Below are 26,024 nucleotides of genomic sequence, written 5' to 3'. Positions count from 1 at the left end.
ACCTTCTCTGGGCAACCTGTTCCAGTGCCTCACCATCTTCACAGTAAAGAACTGCTTCCTAATATCCAATATAAACCTACCTCTTTCAGTTTAAAACCACTGCCCCATGTCCTGTCCCTACTTGCCCTTGTAAAGAGTCTGTGTCTAGCTTTCTTGTAGGCCCCTTTAGGGGCACTTGTCTCCCTGGAGCGTCCTCTTCTACAGGTTGTACAACCCCAATTCTCTCAGCCTGTCTTTATAGGAGAGGTGCTCTAGGCCTCTTATCATCTTTGTGGCCCTACTCTGGACTTGTTCCAACAGGTACACATCTTTCTTGTGTTGGGAACCCCAGAGCTGGATGCAGCACTCCAGGTGGGGTCTCATGAGGGCAGAGTAATGGGGGAGAATCTCTTCTGTCACCCTGCTGCCCACGCTGCTTTCATGCAGCCCAGGACACGTTTGGCTTTCTGTGCTGCAAGTGCCCATTGCCAGGTCATGTTGAGCTTCTCATCACTAAAACTCCCCAGTCCTTCTCCTCAGGCCTGCTCTCAATCCATTCTCTGACCAGCCTGTATTTGTGCTTGGGATTGCCCTGATCCAGGTGCAGGGCCGTGCATTTGGCCTTGTTGAACTTCATGAGGTTTGCACAGACCCACCCCTCAAGCCTGTGAGGGTCCCTCTGGGTGTCATCCCCTCCCTCCAGCCTGCTGACCACAGCACAGAGCTCAGTGTCGTCAGCGAACTTGCTGAGGTGCGCTCGATGCCAGTGTCCGTGTCACTGACAAACATGTGACACAGTGCCGGTCCCAACACCGACCCCTCAGGAACACCTCTTGTCACTGGTCTCCACTTGGATATCAAGTCTGATCACAGCTCTCTGAATGTGACCATCCAGTCAATTCCTTATCCACTGAGTGGTCCATCCATCAAATCCATTTATCTCCAGTTTAGGGACAAGGATATCGTGCAGGGCAGTGTCAAATGCTTCTCACAAATGCAGGGAGATGATGTCAGGTGCTCTTCTCATACCCATTGGTGCTGTCATCCTGTTGTTTGTCAGGCACAGTTTACTCTTAGTGAAACCATGTTGACTGTCACCAGTCACCTCCTTGCCTTCCATTTGTCTTAGCATTGTTTCTGGGAGATTCTGCTCTCCATGATCTTGCCAAGCACTGAGGTGAGACTGACCAGCCTGTAGTTCCCTGGGTTTTCCTTCATTTCCTTTTGTAAAATGGGGGTTATATTTCCCCTTTTCCAGTCAGGGGGATCTTGACTGGACTGCCACAGCTTCTCAGATATGATAGATAGTGTCTTAGTCATAATCTTCCTATCTTTAGAAATAAAAGCTTTCAAATAGAAATGTTATGCTATTTATAAAATACATCCTGTTAAATATATGTGAAGGATGGTACTACGTTAGAATTATTTTGCAGGAAACTGCATACATTGGTGTATGGTAATTGCCTACACTTTCTTGAATTATTTTATTCCCGATAAACCAAATACAGTCATTTATTCAAGTATGATTTAAAAGGTTGGTGGATATAACACTCAGGGAAATCCAATAAAGGTTTGACATTCCTTTTTACACAACTTATGGAGTTTGCAGAATATATTACTTCTCTTCAAAATTAAAAATTCACTTATCTAACAGCCTACACTAGGAGCAGTGCTGCAACTCATTAAAAAGAAATATAAGGACAGGCTTTGAATCATAAAGATAGGAAAAATAAAATGTCAATGTTTTTTAATAAAAATATACAGTGAAATTTATGAATGCATCTTTCATTTTAGGAAATGTGTCTTAGACATGGTGAGAGAAAAATCAATATGGACTTTAAAGGCTGCTCTGCTCTTGTGATACTGACATGTCACAGGAAGTATGTGAGGGCAGGAGATCCAGTTCTGTTCTCTTCTTCGCTGTGTGTGTTAGAAGAAATTCTGCTGAGGATAGTACAATTCTGTACATGTGAAGCGTTATGAATAAAGCAGATCTCAGTCCAAGTTAGTGATCTTGTTAGCGAGATTGTTACATCTGGAGTCAGTTTTCTACGAGGTAGAAATTTTAATGTAGGATTTTTAATGTTAGGAGTACTGCAGGATTGTTTGTTTATGGCATCCAGCAGTTGAATGTATTTAAACCTGAAAGTTATACAATCTGGAAGAAAATGGGATGCTATAGTGAAAAGTAGTTTAAAAAGAATGGCTGTGAATCACAGACACATGGAGAAGCTGTGTCCTTGCTGAAGGTCATGGAAAAGAATGTCTGAATGAGAGTCATTCAGAATAATCAGCTGTTCAAAATACTGGACGGCTGATTAGTCTGAATGAAAAAGCCAAGCATAAACAAAATTTGAAGACTGTGACAGAATTCCTTGGGAAAAGCAGTAAGTCTGCAATTCTGAGTTCTTCCCATAGCAAAGTAGGAGAAAAGAAAGCCTGTTTGTGAGGCTGTCTTTGGGGAACGTATTTTAACTTTTATGTTATGTTAAATGTTTTACGTTTAACTTTGTGATTTGAAAAATCAGTGTATGTTGCTGACTCCCTATTCATTGAGCCAAATGAATTAAATCAGAGATACTAGGTTCTTTATTTGATTTTTTTAATTGGTATTACATACCTATTTTCAGATGTTTGACTGTACTTCAGAAGTAATTGTCCTCGGGTTTGCGGAGTATTCCCCGCCAGTGCTTCAGTAGGGAGGAACAGAGTCAACTGTAGAGTACTTCAGTATTGCATTCACCTCGCTCAGATCCATGAAGACTTAGGCTGGGGGTACAGTTTCACGTGATGCTTTACCTTGTTTAATTTCAAAAGAGGTAGTTCCTTTGAGGAGATCTCTGTCATGTCAGAACCTAGTCTTTTCTTGCAGAGGTTTGTTTTCTCTTGGATCAATGAACTGATGTAGCTCACTGGGGATGCCACAATTCTTAAATGCGAGGGGAGAGGGCAGGATCTTGCAGTGAGGAATGGAAGAGCTCAGGACCTCTCCGTATCTTCTTGACAGCTACTTCTCTTTAGATCAGAGCAAGTCTAGTGGGAAAATCCACCCTTAAATAAAGTACCAACTTTTTCATTTAAGTAAAAGGAATGCTGGAGGGAACACTAAGGTCTGGTTTTGCAAAAATAAGGGAGTATAGCTAGTGAATGGATGGTCCTAATTCCACCTGTTGACACACACACACACACAGACACACGCATGTTCTATTTCAAATTGTGGAAATAATTTTGCTACATAATTCTGTGACTCTGCCCAGCAAGCCAAAGAAGAAAAGTCGTTCTAGTCTCTGTGAACTTCCCTTTTTCCATACCTGCAATTGTTTAGGGTATATGGAAGATTTAAGTACTGAAAAGTACCGTCTAATAAAGTACTTCAGTGACCAAGAGATGACAGTGATTTCTGGCAAATAAAGGGGAAACTACTTTTCTAACCTGGCCTTTAATGCTTTTATAGCAGCAAAACCAGTTGTATAGCTAAGTTCATTTCTACCTAGCAGTCAGGTTAGTTCAGGTTTAATTGTATTTGTTTTCTCAACACAGATTTTACTGGGGGCTTTTTTTGGTGCAGGTGTCTTGACTCAAATACATTGAAGTGGTTCATTTTGTTGAAACAGGAGTTTAACTACACTTCTGTCCATTTTAAATCTTTGAATCTTTCCTTCCTCTTTCTGTTCTCCCCCTGACATTCAATATCTCTGCCAAACCAGTGTAATGACTTAGGTAAACTTTCTCTGATTAAACATGTGTGAAGTTCAGAGAGTCTTGATCATGCCAACTCCTGACTTCGTGCCTGGAAATTCTGGTTTTTGACATTAAACAAAAGGTATATCATACTTTTCCCAGCATATACTGATATGAATACATCTTACAGCATTGAAAATAGCCCAGATTATCAGCCGTTGTGGAAAAGAAGGAATGTGGTTTAATTAAGCTGAAATTTATTATCTTATCTGGCAACTACCCAGCAGCAAGCTTTATATGTGAAAATCCATTTAATCTGTTGGACCCAGCCTAATGCTGGGAACTCACTATCAAGATTAAAGAAGAGTGAGAAAAGATCTTATTTCACCTTTACCTTCTCCATGATTTCATGGAGGATGCTTCCGGGCGACTCCTTTGTAAAGAAACCAGCTCCTGTTACAGAATGAGTTATGAAGTTAAAAATGAGACATGGGTATGAATGCAGAAATCCCTGTGATGCACTGTGAAAACCTGTACACATTTTTAAAACAATGGTAAAGGGTCCAAAAAGGTTGGTTGCCTTTGTGTCCTACTTGCATTTCAAATGTGAGAAAACCAAAACAATTTAAGATATCAATCTTAAAGGAGACACAGATCCTTTCCCTTTTCTGCTATTTAAGTTTATAGGAAAAATATTCATATGCCCTCCTGAAAACCTCTAAATCTGTTGATGCCTGTTCACTGCTTTTTCCTCTGGGAAGAGGAGTCTTGCAAGGGTTTCTTTCCTCATTGCTGTCTAGTGACTGCTGCACGGGTACCCAACGTGACATAACCCCTTCCATAAATTTGTTCCAATTTCATCTAAAATTCAGTGCAAAAGCCCAACAAAACAAAGAAAACTCCAACCAAACCCACAAATGTAGAAAACCTCAGCATACCCCCCACACCCTCATCCTTAAGACTTTCTATAGGTCTTGAATGAGTAACACTGTTTTTATGCATTTAGAGATGAAAGTTGATTTGCTACTTTAAATTTGACTCTGACAGGAAGTGAAGCTATTAATTTCAAGTTAAATGTTGCCTGGAAAATTTGAACCTAATTGAATTGTAGAATATAGTTATGAACTTAACTTGTTGTTTAGACTGGAAACTGTTGAACTACTTACCAAATCATTGCAGTGCAACACCTTGAGTCAAGTTTCTGCAAAGAAGGAATGAGGACTGGGAGAGGGGCTGCCTTAATTTTGCAGCCTGGATTTGCCAGCCAGTCTTAGGTATTGTAACCGACCTCTGTGAGAGGGTATTATTGAGTTAGTATTTTCTCATTCTGACAGTAAGAAAAGCCATGCCCAAGCCCTCTTCTTCAAGGTGAGGTAGACTGTTCTTACTCAAGGTCTGATTAAGGTTTTTTCCCTTGATGGGCTTTATTTCCCATCACTGTTTCTCTTCATAGATGGCTATGCTCTCAGCAGCATGGAGAATAGCATTTGTGTCAGTCTGGTGGAGCTGGCTAGCTTACAGCTTTTGTGGAAGAAGGCAGCCCCTTTCTGTCTTCTAGAAGGAATGGTGCTTAGGTGAAATCAGGGTGAGGGAGGGAGGATTGCAGTACATTCACAGCTGCTTGTCTAAGGAAGGTCTTGCCTTGATTTCTTGCTCCATTTTGGAAGGAGGCCCTCCAGTTCTGCAGTGTGCTCACATGGTGACACCCTCATAAACATCAGGAACCTACCTGGTGGGTAGAGTTGCCTTTTTGTTTGTGCTATGTCCATGTGGTCTATGAAGCATTTCCCAGGAGCCCTACCTTAGGTTTCTACTTCTTCCCATAGACCATATGCAAAATTTGGTAAGACATCGCCATTTCCATATGTCTTGATTTCCAGAAGTGCTGCTTTGAGATACGTTCTTCTTTGAGCAAATCTGAATTGGGAATTGAAGCAGTGGAACCCTAGGGAATAATGCCTGGAGGGAAGTTAAAGGTCAGACTGAAAACCAGACTGGTTTTAAAGATGTAAGAACAGAAGATCAAAAATTACTTTCTTCCCTATGGTGCAGTAGTTTCTACATGTCCTTACAGACCCAATTAAAATAACATTTGATTAAAATGAATACAATAAAGAACAGTTTTAAGTGGTACTATATCTCTGGATAAATTGCAAAACCACCAAAATTTAATAATATATTAAAGATTAAAGAGTACTTTCTGGTTTTAGTTATATTACAGTTTCTCTGGTGTATAAGCAGTAAGGCAACTTAATGTAAAATTAAAAATCCTGGGACAACAGCATCTCTCTCAGTTCAAATTAACATGTCTGAGAAAATAATTTTGACCTTTAATGTTGATTTATAGCAATTTTTCATTCTTTATGTGCTGAAATCCAAAACAGTGTTATGCTAATATAGCTGTATCACCTGCAGGTGTTGCTTGAGAGTCAAGTGAACAGTCCTTTGTGTTTTCTTTGAAGGATCAGTATTTCAAGATGTGTGAAGGAGAAGGGTCTGACTGACAAGCTGCCTTGATACGTTGTTATTCTAACTATGACTGGATTGACTGAAAATTGCCTCAAAGAGTAAGATAATTTATAAAAACTGTAAACCATAGCCAAGTGTTTGAAGTAATCAAAGCTAATGAGGAATGATTTATTTTCACTTTTTAAATGTCTTGCCTTCACTGTTATAGTTTCTTGAAATTTCTGTTTCTGAAACATTCATATTTGGTACTGCATTTTCATGAAAAACATGCATTAGATGTTACAACTGCAAACAAATTAGACCTGGCAAAATTGAGTGAAATAATTTTTAATAGTCGTGCTGTGAGAAATTACTCTTAGTGTACTTGTGTAATTGGAGAGAAATTTGGTTTTCATTTTTTTTTTTTTAATTTGCTCAATTTCTATGTGTGTCTAGAAATTGAGCAAATAACCTGGCTTAGGAAAAAATGGCAGTTTGGAAAGAAAATGGATACATAATTATAAAACAGTGCCTTTTCATGAGAATAGGAATTAATTTCGTTTCAGTGCTACCTTGTTTCTCTGCCTAGACATATTGTCATAAAAAGCAGATATTACTTTGGAAGCCTCATTGTGTAATACAAATATTATATAGGTATAAATGTAAATAAGCTATTTTTATTTTTGAATCATTAAATGTAGTCATTCTCTAGTGTGAATACAGTAGTACAGTTATCAGTCTGCTAGTACCAATTTACAGTCTGGTTTACAAGTTGTGTAGTGAAGTGCTTTTGCAGAACTAGCAACAGAATTTCATGAATATATTTTTTTTAGTTATTTGGGGATTCTGTATTGTGTTTTCCTCTTGCAATGCTCTTTTTCCTTCACCTTGAAGAATCTTTCTTTAATTCAGTATTTAGTATTATTTTGTGGAAGGATATCATATATGCTTGCAATAGTATTCATATAATGAGTGAGAGAGAGTACCTTTAATGGAATAAAGTTTTTAATCATCCATTGGAATGACTGTGCAGAACTGTGATGACCTTAATTTAAACAGAAAAAAATACTATTCTTGCAATGTGTGCTGTTTGCATTTGAGATTTTGATATAAAGGATAAAGTAGTTTTAAAAAGTCAAAGAAAACAGTAGTGAATATGGCAGTGAAATTTCTTTTAAAGAAATTTCTTTTATCTCCTCAGTGGTAATATGAATGTGAAATTCAAATGATTCTGTGAACAATGTAAATTTTTACATCAAAGTGTAATGTTTACTTATATAATAGATCTGAAGTCCTGGGTAAAATTTTTTTGTTTCATTAATGAGGAGCACAGACATACAAAAAAAAAAAATGCAGGGAAAGCTATTTCCCAGTTAGGGGACAAACGGGATTAACTTCTTGATGAATAAATGAGCTTTTTTACCCTTAAGGTTTGAATTAATGACTTTATAAAAAGGCATACTCCAGCTCTAGTTATTTGCTTTGTCCTATTGTGCTGGCTTAAATTGCACCTGAAATTACATTATTTCAGTGGTTTTAAGTGCCTTCTCTGATTCTTTTAAATGGAAAATTGAAAATATTCTTAACATAAAAAATATATTTCAAATGAAAGAGCAACAGCATGGAAATGTGGGTTAGCACACCCAATTTAGGTTTCAGTTTTTTCATGATGTTTTAAAACTCTATTAGAAGTGCAAGCTTTATTGTGAGAATTAAGCTGCAGGGTTTTATTTTTTGATACATTAAACTGAAAAATACATTCAACTAAAAGCCATACTAATCCTTTAAATCATAATAGCAGAGAAATTTTTCACATTTACATAAATGTGAAATGCATAAAAATAGACATTAATTTATATTTTTGAACAAATTCTCTTTTTCTGGTCTTTGATAATGCAGATACAAGAAAATGGCTGGGGAACAGAGAGTTAACGGAATCAGCTGGAGTAAAGATTATAAAACAAATCTTAATCAAACCAATATTTGATTTAGCCAAATGAAGCCAGTCAGAGATTTGATTGAATAACATTGGCAAAATGAAGGGTAAATCCTAAAAAAATGAATTTTAGTAAATTATATCTGTTATTTGAAGTCTTCCCCCTAGAATAACATAGCAACATGGGTCTGTCCGTTTGCACAGATGTGGTTTAATAGTCAGTGTCAGTAAAACTGGCTAAAATCACACAGTTTGTCTTAAACAGGAAGAAAGATATAGTAGTAAATGGAAAGAAGATGGTAGTTCTGAATAAGAATAGACTCCAGGGAGAAGGAATAATGGGTGCAATTCTGGTTCATCCAAAATGTCATCTATGCTTCCAAAGTTTTGATCCAAGGCACTTACCCTGCTCTGAACTGAAAATGTTCATTTTTACAGAATCACAGTATGACAGAATGGGTTAGGTTGGAAAAGACCTCCAAGATCGTCACATCCAGCCATTAACCCAGCACTGTCAAGTCCCCCACTAAACCATGTCCCAAAGTGCCACATGTACACGTCTTCTAAATACCTCCAGGCATGGCGACTAAACCACTTCTCTGGGCAATCTGTTCCAGTGCTTGACCGCCTTTTCCGTGAAGAAATTTTTTCTCATATCCAATCTAAACTTCCCCTGGCACAACTTGAGGCCATTTCCTCTTGTCCTATCTCTTGTTACTTTGGAGAAGAGGCCAACCCCCACCTCGTTACAACCTCATTTCAAAAGGTCCCACTTCAGCCCGCTTTTCTCCAGGCTAAACAGTCCCAGCTCCCTCAGCTGTTCCTCATGAGATCTGTGCTCCAGACCCTTCACCAGCCTCATTGCCCTTCTCTGGACACACTCTAGCACCTCAGTGTCTTGCTTGTAGTGGGGTGCCCAAAAGTGAACACAGGATTCAAGGTGTAGCTTCACCAGTGCTGAGTACGATTGAGAAGGACAATCCCTGCCCTGGTCCTGCTGGCCACACCATTGCTGATACAGGCCAGGATGCCATTGGCTTTCTTGGCCACCTGGGCACACACTGGCTTGTGTTCAGATGACTGCTGGCCAAAACCCACAGAATCCATTCCCACCGGGCCACTTCCGAGCCACTCTTCCCCCAGCCTGTAGCACTGCTGGAGGTTGTTGTGACCCAAGTGCAGGACCTGGCACTTGGCCTTCTTGAACCTCATGGCCTTGACCCATCGATGCAGCATGTCCAGATCCCTCTGTAGGGCCTTCCTTCCTTCCAGCAGAGCAACACTCCCACCCAGCTTGGTGTCGTCTGCAAACTCACTGAGGGTGCACTTGGTTCCCTCATCCAGATCATTGATAAAGATAATGAACAGGAGGAGCCCCAATACTGAGCCCTGGGGAACACCACTGGTGACCAGCTGCCAACTGGCTGCCATTCACCACCACTCTCTGGGCACAGCCATCCAGCCAGTTCTTTTACTCATCAAAGAGTATGCTCATCCAAGTTTTTCCAGTTTTTCCAGGATAATGCTGTGGGAAACAGTATCAAAGGCTTTAATAAAGTCTAGTAGACAACATTCACAGCCTTTCCCTCATCTGCTAAGTGGGTCACCTTGTCATAGAAGGATCTCAGGTTGCTCACGCAGGACCTGCTTTTCCTAAACCCCTGTTGTGGCTGGTCCTGAACCCCTCGTTGTTCTGTATGTGACACATGATGGCACTCAAGATTATCTGCTCCATGATCTTCCCTGGCACTGATGTCAGGCTGACATGGCTGAGTTCCCTGGATCCTCCTTCTCACCCTTCTTGTAGATGGACATCACAATAGCTAACCTACAGTCAACTGGGACCATCCCAGTTAGCCAGGAGTGCTGGTAAATCATGGAGAGTGGCTCAGTGAGCACTTCCACCAGCTCCCTCAATACCGTTGGGTCAATCTCATCCAGCCCCATTGACTTGTGTGTGTCTAAGTGGTGTAGCAGATCAATGACCATTCCCTCTTGGATTATGGGGGCTTCTTTCTGCTCCCTGTCCCTGTGTCCCAGATCAGGGGGCTGGGTACCCGGAGGACAACAGGTCTTGTTTTTTAAGACTGAGGCAAAGAAGGGATTTCAAAGAAGTATCTCAGCTCTTTCCTCATCCTTTGTCACTATGTTTCACCCTGCATCCAATAAAGGGTGGGAATTCTTCTTGGCCCTCCTTTTGTTGCTCATGTAGTTATAGAAAATTTTTTATTGTTTTCTACATCAGTAGCCACATTAAGTTGTAATTGGGCTTTGGTCCTTCTAATTTTCTCCCTGCCTAACCTCACACTGGCTTTGTAATCCTACCAAGGTGCCTGCCCCTTCTTCCAAAGGTCACACGCTCTCCTTTTTTCACCAAGTTGAAGCCAAACCTCTCTGTTCAGCCAGGCTGGTCTTCTCTGCCTGCTTATATTTTGGCATGGCTTTGATGTCCACTAGCAAGGGAATTGACTAAAGTAAGAGCTGTATGAGGAGTAGAATGATGTACATGATTTGTACTTCAGAGTGAGAGGTCAGGATGATTACAGTCCCAGCAGTCTGTGCTGAAATATCTCTGTTTTCATGTTAATATCATGTTGAATACTTTCAATTTCTTTACATCTGACTTAATGCATATGAAATTTTAACATGAAATTTCAACCTTTCTGCCTTTAAGTATGTGCACACTTTCCTTCTTGCCTTTCCCATCCCAAGAGGTATTATTTATCTGGTATCTTCTCAATCCTATTGCAGTGTTTTGCTTCAACAGTTAGTTGTCTGTCCTACACCTTCACTCTTCTCTCCCCTCAACTCCAAGCTCAGAGAAGTGTCTGTCCTGACCTCTCTCTGGGTGAGTCTGCCACTTCACGGATTAATTAATTAACAATTAATATTTGTAGGCAGAAGACAGTGCATCCAGATCACTCTGTGCCTTACTCCTGCACAATGTGAGAAACCCTGGCAGAATCTACCTGTGTTGTGGTGGTGAGCTCCCTGTGGAGGTCTTGAGGGCAGATGACAAGTCTCCTTTGCCGTCTCAAGTGCCAGCCAAGTAAGCTCTAAATGATGGCAGCAGGCAGTGAGGTTGTGCTATTTTTCACAGTGTGGTTGTGTCATTGTTCACAGATGCTGTGCACATCCTGTCAGGCCTTACCCTGCTGTGTACTCCCATTTAAATTTCCACAATGTCCACAATAACCACAGAATGGGTAAAGTTCGAAGGGACCACAATGGGTCATCTGGTCCAACCTGTCTGCTCAAGCAGGCTTGTCCTGGAGCACATTGCTCAGGATTGTGTCTAGACAGTTCTTGAATATCATCAGTGAGGAAGACTCCACAGCCTCTCTGTACAATCTGATCCAGTGCTCAGTCACCTACACAGTAAAGAAGTTCTTCCTCGTATTCAGGTGGAACTTTCTGTCCATCAGTTTCTACCTAATGCTTGTTGTCCCAATACCTGGCAGCACTGAGAGGAGCTTGGCTCCATCCTTCTGACACCCTCCCTTCAGACACTGACAGACATTGATGAGGTCCCCTCTCAGTTGTCTCTTCTTGAGGCTGAACACACCCAGCTCCCTCAGCCTTTACTTGTAAGAGAGGTGCTCCAGCCCCTTACTCATCTTAGTTACCCTCTGTGGGACCCTCTCCAGTAACTCCATGTCTCTCTTGTCCTGAGGAGTCCAAAACTGGACACAGCACTCCAGATGTGGTCTCACTAGGGCTGAGCAGAGATTCAAGAAAAGAAAAAAGGAAAACAAAGGCAGCAGAGAAAAAAAGAAAACTTGAATGCCAACCTTCCCTGCTTTATTTTATCTATAGAATTGAGGTGTCCAGCTGCAGCAGGCAAGCTTTATGAAGGCAATGAAGTTAATCAGAACTTTGTGAGTTCTTATGAGTTATTTGAGAGTGAGGGGAAATTAGAGATGCTCATGTAAAGAAGTGATAAAAATCACTTCAGGAATCACTTTCAGAAAATCTTGAACTAGGCAAGTTCTTTCTGACCGTTGTTAGGACACTGGTCACCCCTGCACATATGATCCTCAGCAGCATTTCTGAGCGTAGTGACCTGGTTGTGAAATGTACCACAACACTGGTGGTATCTACAAACAAATTAAAAGTTGGTTCATTTACTTAAGTCTCACATAATTCTGTTGGGAGCAGTAGAAGCATTAATTACTGCTGTTTAAAGCAGGAACAGACTTGGTTTGCACAGCTATAATCATTGTGAAGATTATCAGCTCTCACTTTTAGAGAGAAAGGCAAGAATATTTCTATAGTGTTGAAGTGTTTGTATCAGAGTTCTCTGTTCATTTCAGTTTTTAGTGGTGGGCAGGTAACAGGTGTAATTGTAACTACTTTAACAGAAATATTTAAAATTAAATGAGCAAACAGGCTGACTTTTACCTGTTAAGTAGTGTGTTGCACATAGGTGGCTAGTCCCCAACCCCCATCTCCAAAAAACGAACCCAGAGCAGCTAGCTGGAGTTTGTACCCTCTGCACTGTTTACCCTCCTTTGTTCATGTACTTGTTAAGGTTTCATATCTGACAGAATGCTGTAGTCCTCAGTTTCTGGCAATGTCCCTATTCTGAGTGACCTCCTCTTTACCATAACTATTCCAGCATTTCATGCTAATATTAGTGGTTTCTGCTCTACTTCCCCAAGGGAGGAGTTGCCCTGTCTGTGAATCAAATTCTGCTCTTTTGCACAGTATGGTTTTCATGAGAATATCTTCATGGAATACTCTGGACAGTCAGTGCTTTTGGAGTTAGCGGTAGGGATGCAAAGAAGGTAATTAACCAGTGTAATACAGAATGTATTACGTTCTCCATAGGTAGGTCATCATATATTCTGATGGGTAGAAAAAAATTAGGAAAATAGAAAAAAAATCCATTTCATCCTATCTCCCAGGTAAAGAAATTAATATTTCAGGGAATATTTCAGCTGAGCATCCTCTTTGCATATTTATAAATAACTGAACTGGGAGTCTTCACTGAGGATAAAGGTGCATTTTCCTTCTGCCCACTGCAGTTTTCCTTCTAGTTCTATTTGCACACTATGGTATGGTTGTCATAGCAGGCTGATGATACATTGATATTTTTTCTCATAAGCACTGTTTTGTTCTATTGCAAAACCTTTCAGAGGGAAAGAGATGGGCTACTTGCAAATGTTTGTCTTGTTGAACTTCGTGCTGAATTATTTGTACTTAGGGAGCAACAAGATCATTTGCATGCTCTAAAAGTGTTGAAGTGTAAAGAACTATCCTAATAATACCATCATCTAGGTACCTGTTTTTACCATCCATGTCCTGTAAAAATGTGTTTTCTTAGTTTATTTTCTCTCACTTACTCTGAATTCTTTCTAACTTACTGAGAATTTTAATGATCAAGCAGAATTCTTTCCTTCATCCCCATATTTAGTGATTTGCTTCAAGCTAAACTAGCTCTCTCTAAACTGATGCAAGTTATGTTTTCACTCCCCCCTTTGTAAACTTATGGTCTTCAGCAGATTTGCGAAGTTACACTCAATTCAAGCATCTCAACCAAGTCTTTGAAAGGCAGTAAAGTATGTATACATGCACGAGAGATGAAGTGTTCAGGCTGTAATGACTCTAAAGGGCTACTGAAATAGATGTCACTACACCATTAGCTTTATGTTCCATTCCATCATTTTTGTGCAAGGGGGTAAAAAAGGTGAAAGAATCTGAATCCAATCAAGAATTTATGACACCAGAAAAGACCCTAGCAAGACTGAGACATCTGTTTAAATTTGCAATACAAAAGTGCTGTTCAGATGCTGATTTGACTCTGGAGGCATCTAAACCTGCCAGGCTTACTAGGCTTACCTACCTATTTGAGGGCTATCTGCAGCTTTGCTCAGCCATGTACATAGTCACCCCCGCCAAAGCAGTTTATAATTTAAGCTGAGCAGGATCTAAAAAGTAAGTGCTGCTCTTTTTAAATCCTCAAAAGGGCCAAATCCAATATAGGCCTTCAGGGAATATGTAAGACAACTGTAAAAGGACAGATTGGCTTTGCTCCAGTGTTTTAAAAATCAACTCTAAGTGGCTGCTCTAAGGATTCAAGTCTGTGACACATGACTGAGTTTACAGGCTTACCTGCAGCCCTTAATTAGAGATTTGATCTCTGTGCTTAGTTGTTTGGGGGTTTTTTTCCCTACATTTTTTGGTGCTCATAGATTGTATTTCTTGAGCAGACAGTTGAAATAAGAGTGGATTTTTTAAGAACTGCTATTCTTGCTTTTTTAGCTCATAGTGATTTACCAAAGAGATCCAGTTAGCACCTATGAAATTTTATAGTGTTCAGGGAAGAGCAGTGCAAACCCTGCTCAGTCCTGGCAGGGCCAGAGGAGTCAGCCTCATGCAAGGGTGCATCAGGGTACAAGTGCAGTTCCGTGGCAGTGGAAAATGGGTGAATAATTGAAGTGGTTCTCCGTTGCTGGTTCAGCAGTTGATACTGAAGTTATGCTGGAAGCAGTTGGATCTCATTGTGCTGGGGCTGTGCAGATGTACAGTCAGTATTGATACTTGTGTTGAAAGAGCTTCTGTTCTCATGGCAGATGTGTTGGTCATTGCCATGGTGGAGACAAGCAAGCAAATATTTAGGGTTTTTTTAGGACCAAGTCTTAGGAACAGAAACAGGGTCAGCACTGTTTTCTGATGTACTCCACAGTAATTTTCTTCTCTTGCTGTTGTTTTATTATTTCAAGTAACATGACAAATTGGAAGAAAAATTATGATGCATCATATAAGGATGGGAAGCTTCTTTAGTCATAGTAACCATTAGTAGATGTTGAAGATACATAGTTTTATGTAATTCAGCAAGTGTAGGTGCAGTGGGTCTACCTGTGAGTTCCAAAAGAGCCAGTGGGGAAGATATCTGGTTCACAGGTTTTCATTTTTAATATGTTCCTTAAGACTGGAAGAAAGCTGGTGTTCTGCCCAGATTCAGAATAGACAAGCAGATTGAGCAGGGTAAATATAGCCTGATATAAATCACAGTGAACATATGGAAAAAGCTGATTGGGGACTCAGCTGATAGGGAATTAAAGGCCTTGAGTAAAATTGATTCTGCTCAGAGTTTTATGGAAAGTAGGGCTTGTAAAACAAATTATTGACAGAAACTTGATTTTAATCTTCTAATATCTGATAAAATTACAAGTTTGGTAAGATGATGGTGTCAATGTAAAAGACTTTGAAAAGCATTTGACTTATTGCCATGTGAAACCAATTAATAAAAACATGAATTTAACTATGTAGCAAAACAGACCAGACTTTGATGAATAACAAACCAGCTGGCAGGTCTTAATATAGGATTGTCAATAAAGAAGTTTCAAGGACTGTGGCTTTCCCATAGTGGAAAATAGAGAGTGAGAGTAGAGAGACTGTAAGTTGTGTCTGGATCGTGAAAAGGAAGGAGACCACTATGAATGCTTAAGTACAGTCTCAGAGCCAAAACAGTAATGCTGAGTGCAGTGGCAGTTCAAGAGTGTAACCAGGCTGATGATTTTTTGCTGTATATAAAACTGCTGAGAACATTTAGTGTGGCACACAAGGCCATCTGCCTTTGTCAAAATAGCTTGAAAATGGCTAAATGCATATAAACATCTAACCCTAATAAGTACCTGAAGCATCTGAATTAGTCCTGAGGAGATCTTGTTTAATTCAGGAGTTCTGTCTGTGTAGTTTATTTTTCATCCAGTTCTCTCTAAAGGTATGTCCGTACAGCACGTTTAGTGTAGCCAAATCCAAAGCAATGGGCTTAAGCTTCATAAACAGGAGGTCACAGAAGATGATTTAGTATTCCCTGATGACTTCAGAGAATAGATTTATAGTAGATTGTGGCAAATTGAAAACTTGGAGGAGACCAGTGTGGTGTTTTCCAGGGTTCTAGAGGATGAGAAATAGGTCTAATTTGGTGTACTTTTAGAAAGTTTTAAAAATTATTTCTTTTTATGTGCACCTCTATTCAGACACTCTAGAGCTATGTATCCTGTGGTAAGTAGATTAATACCAGCTACCTGGAAACAGACCATAACTTGGATAATTTACACCTAGTAGGTAAGAGATAGGGAAAGCAAATCGGTGGGAACTGCATTGACTACAAGATTATTCAAGAGCAGAATTTTGAATACTCCTTAGGCCTGTTGACACATACATGGGTCTTTAGTCTATTATGTCATGCTACCTCCATAAAAATAGTTAGAATAAAGGCAATATCTAAATAGCATTTTTGTTTCTATTAGTGCTGTGTCTGTGCTGCTTAGGTAGTGTAATGCTGAGTGCATTGTTATCAGTTTCTATTTGAAAGGTTTTAAATTAAATAATTGTTTCCAATTAGAGTTTTTTATGTGACCTGTTATTGCAAATACTAGATAACCTAAAAAAAAAGTGTGAAATTTGAAACCAGTTGTTCAAAAATAGATTAAGTCATCTTATTAATACTTGCATACTTAGCATAGCTGTGTAAAACACATAAGCCCTGTAAAGACCTTCCATTAAGTGATAAGGCTATTGCAGTTGTCCTCAAAAACAAGCATTTTGTGCTTTTTGATTATAATCTTCAACACTTTTTCTTTTATGTACAAGTCGTTAAGTACATTTAGGTCATTTGAAATTGCTTTTCACAGAAGATGTAACAAGTGACATTTTTTTAAGTACAAAGGAGGTATGGTGGTACAGAAAATCTAATTTTGTACAAATTGGTGAGTAAACTCCTGAATGAACTGTCACAATACATGTGTTTTCCTATGAAAAGGGTAGGACAAAATGTCTGAGTTACACAAGATCTTAAATAAATTGTCTGGAGGAAAAGGCAATCTGCTGTATAAATATTTCAAGTTTTGCAATTGAAGCCTTTACATTGATCTGCGCTTGGAGGCCTGGCCTTATTTTGTAGCAGATAATGTTATGTCAAAGCAATGTTTAGTTCTATATAGCAGCTGTTGTATTCATACTAAATTGTGCCAGATTTAATCTTGAATATATTCAGCAAGAGCACCCAGTTGTGCCGACAAACCTAAAATCATTTTCAGTAATGTTCTATCGCAAACACTTTGGGCACATTGCCTCTCTCAGGTTGAATTCCCATATTGTATGCAAACATCCCAGCAGCAGATTCAATAGGTATCCTACTGGAACATTGCAGTAGCAGAAGTAGACAGTATGAGACAATTTCTCAAGGGTATTACTTTCCCCATCATTTTAATTGCTCCTGCCTGATTCACCAGTGCTTGTGTATTCATTTGTACTTGTTCAAAGCAAATGCAATTTAATTTTAAAATACTCTCAAATCACTGCAATACTCATTTTACATGTTGAAAGAACAAGACAGTAAAGTGGATAATCAGGTTTTCAGGGTTTCGTAAGGAGAACTGAAACGTTGTATAGGAAGAACCAATAAAAGTCAAGGTTCAATTGTGCAGTACTTCAGAGTATCCTGTAAATTCTGGGTCATTGCACAGAGAGGGCCCCTTGATAATTGCAGTGATACTGTAATGAGGAGATGACACAAGGATCAGAAGAACAGGGGGTGAGAACCTAGTTTAACTGGAGAAGGGCAGACAGCTGTAGTTGATGGAATAAAATCAGCTTTTCTGGGGAGCACTTCATTGCAGGAAACGTGCTGGAGTGCTCTCAGGCACTCTTGATAAAAGCTCTTCTCCTTCCCCTTGCTCACTGCAGCAGGAGCATAGTAAACTATATGTGCCAAAAACTGGATGGAGAAAACACTTCTCACCTTCCCCAGCCCCAGCAATTTAGGGTGCTCATTTAAAATGTAGGAAAGTTCAGTTCATTCTTCTAGGAAAGTCTGAGTATTTTTCATGCATTCCTGCTATATGTCTGAACCCCTTTCTAAGTAGTTTGGAGGTAGGCATGCCACCTTGTCTGCTTGTGCAGTTCCAGTGTGTATAAATAAGTATGCAAAGGCCAGAACTACAGTGTTCTCTCTTCTGATATGTTTTGTAATTTTTCTAATCTGCCATGACAAATAATTAGTCGTTACGTTACGGTACGAAGTCCTAGAGATAGTTTGGAATGTCCATAAGCAACTTGCCCTCTTCCGTGATGCCCCAGTCAGCAGTTTCCAACAGCTCCAAGTAGTACATGTCTAGAACCTTAGCCTACTGGAATATTCTTATTTTGAAACAAAAATCTGTTTTACAGATAGTGACAGTAAGAATCAGGGAACTTGATGTCCTAGGTGAGGATCAAAGGTAGAGCTCCACACCTCAGTTATAGTTTCCAATTCTAGTCTCTTCTCAGAGGACTGTACAAAGAGAAGGATAATTTATAGCAGCAATTAAGAGGCATAATTTCTTCTGTAATGTGAAAATTGAGGGAAATTCTTAGCATAGACTGGTTTAAGTAACTTCAGGAAGCACAAACAACTCTTTATTTAACATTTGTAAAGTGGCTGCTTCTTTGCAACTTTAACTCCTTGTGGACTGGATAGCATTGTGTTTCATATCTGTGGCCAGAGCTGAGCAAGTCATGGTTCACTTCACTTCAAGTTGAATTAATGCTGATCACTGTGAAATTTCTGATCCATCTGGCATCCTGGAAGTACTTTCTCAGGGGATGTCCATTTACTGAGAATGCATTGCATAAGCACCATTTGGATTTCTAAGGCTGCATAGCTCTTTGTAGGTCACTGGTGATGCTTATGGGGCTTGCAGGCAGCTAGTTTTCACTTCTCCAACATTCTTCTCAGCTCAGGCTTGGTCCTGAATGCAAAAAATAAGGAAGGAGCCAGAATTATTCTGCGTGGCTAATGTGATCTCTCATGCTTGGCGGAGGGGGGAATCTAGCACATTTCAAAGAACAGATTTCCCTTAAGTTTCATTACCGACAGTTCGTCACATATGAAAGGAGGAGAAGGGTGTTTGAGAATATGCTGACAGTTAATTAGATTTTGGTTTCAGGCTAGAAATGACAAAGTATTTTGATGTTACCTATTTTGAGAGGAATCAGAAATCCAGAAATAGGAGCCTAGACACAGTACATATGGTAGCACCTCAGCACCTTCATGAAGTCTTGTGTATTCAGTCTACAGCTATCTTATTAGAAAGAGTCCCAAAGTTGGGAGAAGATGGGATACCTAACTCAAAGCTGCAGAAAGATTCCACAGTTTACTTAGCAAATTCATGATTTGACATGTTTTCCTTGGAGGAGATGCTTAAAATGACTCTTTCCAGGAGTGGTGCAGGGTGCTTGAAGGTGAGCCTAGGTGGGCATTGAGAGCTTTTAATCCACTACATCTACTTCAGAGGACTATTATCTTTAGTATATACTCTTTTTTGACTAGATGGACTGCCTGCTGCTTTATCCTTCTTAGGAGAGGTATTTGTATTTCCATTCAATAAGGTTATAGGAGTTGTTTAGTAGCTTCTTTAGGAAAGGGTTATGATCTAGGTGACCTAAGAACTGGTGGGTTTCTTGGATTTCAGTAGAACAAATGGTGTAACTGTTATCTTTGGATATGGTGTTTAGACTGCTTGTATTTCATAATATTATTGAGATGCATGTGATCGTTTAACTCTCCATTGTGTCTACATATTGTTCTTTTTTTTATTATTTACCAGGTTTCATGTCTATACTTACATAACTATTGCAAGCTATCTAGTCTTATGAAGTTGAACTTCATTCTTCAAGTGTGATTTACTCAGTACAGCCTAAAATCATGATGAAAAAGATGAGCATACCTACAAGCAAAGCTTCCTTGGTCCTCTTTCTGTGCCAAATTATTTCTGCACTCGATGTACCTCTTGACTGTAAGTATTAACCTGATAAATAAGTGGAGAATAATGGAAGATTAGTTAAATAATTTCTGTAGGAAGATGAAGATAACTCCAATATGGAGCTAAAACATGGAGTGTGTTTGGGAACTTCAATCAGGACATTATAATTAAGAATATTTACACTTACTGAAGATTTTCAAAACCTGTGCATATAAAATGATTTACATTGTTCAGTTGAGAAGGTTTAACGTGGGATTCTCACAGAATCCTACTTACACTTCAGTGTGCCTTTGTTTGATCTAAATGAAGAAGGGCAGAAAACCCCAGCTAAATGCTAATTATTTGTGAAATTAAGATCATATTGATAATTTGCTAAAAACCCCAGGACAACTCCTAGCTGCTGTAAACAATCACCCTTCTGAGAAGGGGTTCCCAGGAGCTGATATGAGAGCTAGTAAAAAATTCAAGTACCTAAAATTCAGGCACTCAAACCATCTTGTTTTTTGATGCAAAAGGGTAAGTAAGGCTCTTAGATTTCTTAAGCAGTGCCTGAAAACAGTTAAGTAATTAACTAAGTTAAAAACATGTTAAAAATGTGCTGAGCAGGGAACTCCCGCATTAACACATGAGGAAACGTCTGGAGGAGGAGAAATCCCAAGATCTGAAGTTGTTGTCCAGGATAGAACTCTGTTAGTGGGGAACCTTGAAGGTAGCATTCCTTGCTGAAGAGGATGCAGTGGTAGCTGCTGCACTTTCTGTTCTTAGTAGCTGATTTTAACAAATTACTCATGCTTCAGGTTGATACTTTCTTTCATGAAAGCATGATCACATTTTCAGAATTCGGTGAACCATGTTGCACCTCTCACTGACTATTCATTTGTTAAACTAATTACCAGGGAAGAGAGCATTAGGGTTGGTGTTTAATTGATGGATTAATACATCCGTAAATTTGCCTGTGATTCTAATCTGCACGGCTTTCTTTACCCCTGTGGTTTTGATACCTTCCTGCCTTCCAGAAATGCATGTTTTTCTTTCATTGACATACATTGCAAGTGCTTTGGTGGGTTTTTTTTCCCCCTTGCACTTTACAAGCCTATCAAACCAATGACCTGTAATTCTGTAATAAAATCAATATATCTGAATCACATCCAACTTGCTGTGTTGTAAATGCCTTTAGAGCAATAAGCTGTGGGTTAAAGAAGGCTTTGAAAGTTTGATGAATGAATGCGTTTTTTTCAAAACTTAATTTTTCTCTTTAAATATCTTTTCGGGCTATAAATAGTGTTTTAAGCCTGTCTTGTAGTTTAGGAACTAATACAAATTCTGCACCTCTCTAATATCTTTATATTAAGAGTAAGATTTTGGGTTAAATTTACCAGAAATACATCAATAGACAAAAATGAATAGCTCTTTTAGATGTATAATTTTAATTCTCTACTGAGAATTTAATTGCCTTCTACTTTGTGGGGTCTGATAAAGTCGCATACTTGAATTTTTAGCCAGAAATTGCATCTAGAATGATGGTATTGCTTTCATAAATCATGATGAGAATGGGCTCTGGGAGAGCACCACAAGGGAAGGACTTAGGTTTTTTTGTGGGTCTTCCCTAAATACCCACCACAGAGACCTGGTGGTGGGAATATACTTGATTAAATGAACATTTAGGTTTCATCCAGGTTAGAAGTTCCTATCCATAGCAAGTTCATTAGTTCCTAGTCAGCATCTCCTCAAAGCAGGCAAGGAATGACTGAAAATGTAGGGGACTCAAGGACATTTGACCTCTTGCCAAAGAGACATGTTTATGCAAAACGTTGGAAGTAAGCAATAAAGATCTGACAGCTAAGACGATTTTTTTGTTTGTTTAGTTGTTTTCCTAACCAAAAGGGGTTAGAAGTCTGTTGAGTAGAATTAGGTGCTTTTGTCTTTACAAGTGTAATTTTAGCCTGAAGCATTCACTCAGTTCTTCCATGTGATCATATGGGTGGATTGATTTTGACTGCAGCATGAGGGTAGTGCACTCCATTAATTCTATTTGCTGCTGTCTCCTCAGTATTAGTGTTTTATGTCCTTGCAAGGCCAAAATCACATACCATGGTTGCCCTTAAAAAGTGAACACTTCAGAAAAGTTTCTCATACCATGACCTTTGAGATAAATGTAGTAATATCTGACACAATGGAAATTTGTGACTGGAATTTCAGGCATTGCTGCATGGGTTGCAGTGCTAAATGTTTTAAATGTTTTCTTTCTAATGGTGACCAATGTACTTGTCAGAGATACTTATCTTCCCTCTCAAAATTGCTAATTTTCTCTTCACTAACAAATGTTTCTCTTTAATCTCCATTTGTCCATTCAACTGCTGATTCTGATCTGGGAATAAAAGCAAAACTTCTAGAAGAATGTAAGTTACTCTTCACTAAAAATAGGCTGTGTGCTGCTGAAAATTAATACTGATTGTGTTGCAAATTGAATTGCAGTCCAAAATGTGTGATTCTGACATTTTGTTGATAATTTGGTTTGCTGTATCTAGATGTTTTGTGCATGCGATGTTCAGAAAATACTACTGTACATAAATCAATGTTCTGATAGTCTGAATAAATTAATTGTGTGATTTTTGATGGTGTGCTATTTGAACATTAAAATCTTTACTCAATATCAGCATGTGCAGTGTTTTATTACTACTTTCAGGAGTAAATATATTTGGTAAAAAATAATTTATTGAAATATATGTACTTTTGTACTATTTTACATATCTCATGTGGACATATTTTTATATCCACAGTGGATATAGCTATTTAAGTAGACCTCATATTTTATGGGTTCTAACTTAGCTTTAGTTTTATGGTTAATTTAATCAGTATTAAGTGCAGGTCATAACACAGGAGTGGAGATTTCAGGTCTTTGATGTTCATCAGATGGAATATGCTGTAGGTTGGGCAGTGTTCATGTCATGTCCTTTTTCAAAGTATATTTGCTTTTCCCAAGTAGGCGTCTGACATGTACTGACCCCAAGAAATGCCTCTGAGAGGGAAAAGGCCTGCCTTCAAAGCACTGCTGAAGAAATACACACAAAGGCATCATGTAAAAATGTTGCCTTCCTCTTTCAAGGATTCTCCCCTGTGCAGTGAGGAGCAGAACCCAGTTCTGCATGGCCTGTTCTGTTCTGCTTAGCTGCTTTATTTTGTTATGGTTCCATGATCTGGTTTCTTTTCATGGCTATTTCTTACAGGTAGGGTTTTACAGATGGCTACCTCTGTCTGTGCAAAGTACTACTTAATGTACAATGGTATACTTAAGGAAGACTTAAAAATCCCAGTTGTTCAATTTTAACTGGCTAGAGTGAGGCATGAGAACACAACTAACTCTAATGATTGAAATATGTTGTTCCAGTTGCTAGAAATTACCCCAAAGCACTGGCAAAGGGTATTGCTGGAAAGGTGATTTACAGCACTTAGACAGTTATGATCACAGGATGTTCATGGACATGTTATTAAACAGTTTTCTTTAAGCAACACTTAAATGTAAACATATGAATAATGTTGAGGAAGACACCTTTCTCACTATCTTAATATCACAAACAGGATTTTTTAATGCAAAAATAGGCATAGAAAATGATAAAAGGTTATAAATTACTTAAAATAGGTGGACACCAACTACTTTGACAGGTGAATCAAATTTTGTTCTGTGCTACTGATTTTAGAGTACTTGACAAATCACAAATGTTAAATGATTGCTTCTCCTGGGACAGTTCACAAGATTGACTGTATTTTTATTGGGTTTCTTAAGGGGAATCAGTGCTATACTTTTCTTACATGTTCATTTTATTTGGAAACTAGATACTATTTTCGTCATTTTTAACAGAGTCTTTTGCTTATAACACATTTTTTACTCCTGAAAAGTAATTCCTAAAAGCATGCTTTGTAGATTAATTCAGTATGTCGAACATAATAAATGTGTGGAAAAGCTTCACCCACAAAGAATTTGGAAATGCATAAAATGTTTAGAAGCACAAAGCAACATACAATTTTTCTTCCTTTGTGGTAAAAAAACATTTTGTGGAGGTTTATGTCTTGCAACTCTTCATTTCAGATTTGTTGGACTTAGAATTCAAGTGTCCTTTGGTTTTGTGAAAATCTATTGAAATCTGAGGTATAGAAATGATATTTTCATTGAACTTTTTGGCCAAGATCTTCATCCACTGTAAATCAGGATAGCTCATTTGGAAGTTAGTATAGCTACACTGATTTACAAGGGTAGAGAGCTTCAGCCTCCTTATACAAAGGATACTCTAATCCCACTCTTCTGTCAATGATTTGATTCCTAACTGCAATTCTTCATTATCTGCTTACAAAAGTGTCTTGGTGATACTTTGAAAATATTGTTAAAATCCTCTCTCTTTGTTGTATTTCATAATGAAGTGTCACAACCTCCTACGATAACTCAGCAATCTCCAAAAGATTACATTGTTGACCCTCGAGAGAATATTGTAATACAGTGTGAAGCCAAAGGAAAGCCACCTCCTAGGTTAGTAGCTTTTTTTTTTTTTTTTTGCTTTTATTGGCCTAACAGCATGGAAGAACTAGGAGAACATATTGTAACTTCTGCAATTTAACAAGATCAAGATTATGTGTATGAATGTGCTGCTAAGATCCAATTATTAGGGTTCTTTAGAAATTTCTCTGCCTGAAATAAGGTGCAAATGAGACCATATGCCAGTGACAATAATATGGGTTTTGTTTGATAGCAAATAGAGAGAGAGAGAAAGAAAGAAGTAGAAAAATAGTTGGGGGGGACAGAAAGAGAGTGACAGGGACAGAATAAGGGAAATATTACTATTCCGTGGATCCCAACTATGGTCCATTGATCCTCTCCAGCTGGTCATCTTGGTGGTGAAGGTCCCCCAAAAAGCATAGAATCCCATGGGTTTATGTACCCTCGAGCCAGGTGGCAATGCCCAGGCATGTCCCCCATGGGGAAAGGGGAGCAGTCTCTCACAGCAGACTCGGGATCTGTTGCATCCGGTGGTGCAAAGCCTCTGGGGAGCACTTTAGGGGGGTTATGGCTCCCCCTCAGCTGTCTCTCACGGGAATGTCCCATGGATGTGGCCTGTGGGGTTGGGGGTTCCACAGCCAGGCTGGTTTGTGTAACGGAGGATGGGTGTTCAGTGCCTCTGACCAGAGGTTGCACCACACACCCAAAACCTCCTCCTTCCCCCTCGGCTGGGGGGAGTCTGTGTAAACCTGGCTTCTGTGAGCTGGGCTCTCCCCCCACCCCAAACTCAGCCAGGGATGATTCTCAGCACAGCTGGTGGCTTTGGCCTTTTGTGGATGCACACCTTTCCCTCAGCCTGAGATGACTGAACAATGGGTTTCCCTTTATCTAATCAGCAGTTTGACTTTCAGTTCAAAGTCCCAGTCTTCAGGGAGGCTTCTTTGGTTGTAGCTTCTTTATAATGAGCAAAACTTTGTATCAGTGTTTGAGGCATGAACTATTTTCAGTCTCTGACGTGCTTGCACATGCAGAAACATGCACACATCCTTACCTCTGTAAATTACACAGCTACCAGATAGTGGCATAATTTTGATTCTTATCACACTTGACATTTAAACGTTTCTAGAGACATCAAACAATTGTAGCATTTTTTTTCTTCTCAAAACTCTAACAATAAAATAATACTTGATTATTACAAGAGCAGATGGGTAAATGCCCATGGAACACACTAGGAGGCATGCTGTACTATGAACTGGATCACATGCCAGGTTTAGGCATAGTGTTTAAGAAGGATGGACATTGAATAAAGTCAGACTAATGCTAATACATTCAAATGTAATGTTTTGTGTATCATTCCCTTTTATGAGGCTGATCTTGAAATACAATTTGTCAGAAGTTATGCAGTGTGTGTCAGCTTTATTGATCAGCAGCCTTGTGTATTTAATAGCCTTCGGTTTTGGTTTTGGCAGAAATGGATCAGATTCCTGATCATTGTCCATTTTAAGATCCTCTTTCAGCATCTTGAAATATTTGAAAACTACTCATTTCAAGGTACTGAGTACCTGAACTGGCAGCATCCGTAGCCATGATACATTCTGGCATTGTTAGTAACTGCTTCTAATTGAGAGACTAGGAACATGGAAATGTGCAGCTCTCTGCTCTAGCAGTGTGACGCTACACCTTACTAGCAAGGTCCATCTAAAACTGCTCATTCAGACACATACAGAGCTTGTTA

General features: G+C 39.1%; 1 protein-coding gene across 43 annotated transcripts in view; it reads left to right on the top strand.

The window, feature by feature from the left end:
• NRCAM (neuronal cell adhesion molecule) overlaps window positions 1-26,024 on the top strand; it is a 149,611-nt gene that overhangs the window by 60,849 nt on the left and 62,738 nt on the right. For 31 of the 43 annotated variants that reach the window (XM_042018000.1, XM_042017999.1, XM_042018004.1 and 28 more), the window contains 3 exons: window positions 19,645-19,833; window positions 22,182-22,199; window positions 24,217-24,322. In XM_042018000.1, coding sequence (XP_041873934.1) covers window positions 19,743-19,833; window positions 22,182-22,199; window positions 24,217-24,322 — 215 coding nt within the window. In that variant the 5' untranslated portion in view covers window positions 19,645-19,742. Of the gene's footprint in view, window positions 1-6,100; window positions 6,228-19,644; window positions 19,834-22,181; window positions 22,200-24,216; window positions 24,323-26,024 lie in introns of those variants that run through there. The other 12 variants (XM_042018023.1, XM_042018014.1, XM_042018008.1 and 9 more) reach the window with 3 other exon arrangements.

Source organism: Corvus kubaryi, unplaced genomic scaffold, assembly GCF_017639235.1.
Source record: "Corvus kubaryi isolate FWS band 111438036 unplaced genomic scaffold, C.kubaryi_AGA036_p1.0 137, whole genome shotgun sequence".
Lineage (NCBI taxonomy): Eukaryota > Metazoa > Chordata > Aves > Passeriformes > Corvidae > Corvus > Corvus kubaryi.
The sequence above is the reverse complement of the archived record's forward strand: the minus strand, read 5'-3'. Positions and strand labels throughout refer to the sequence as shown.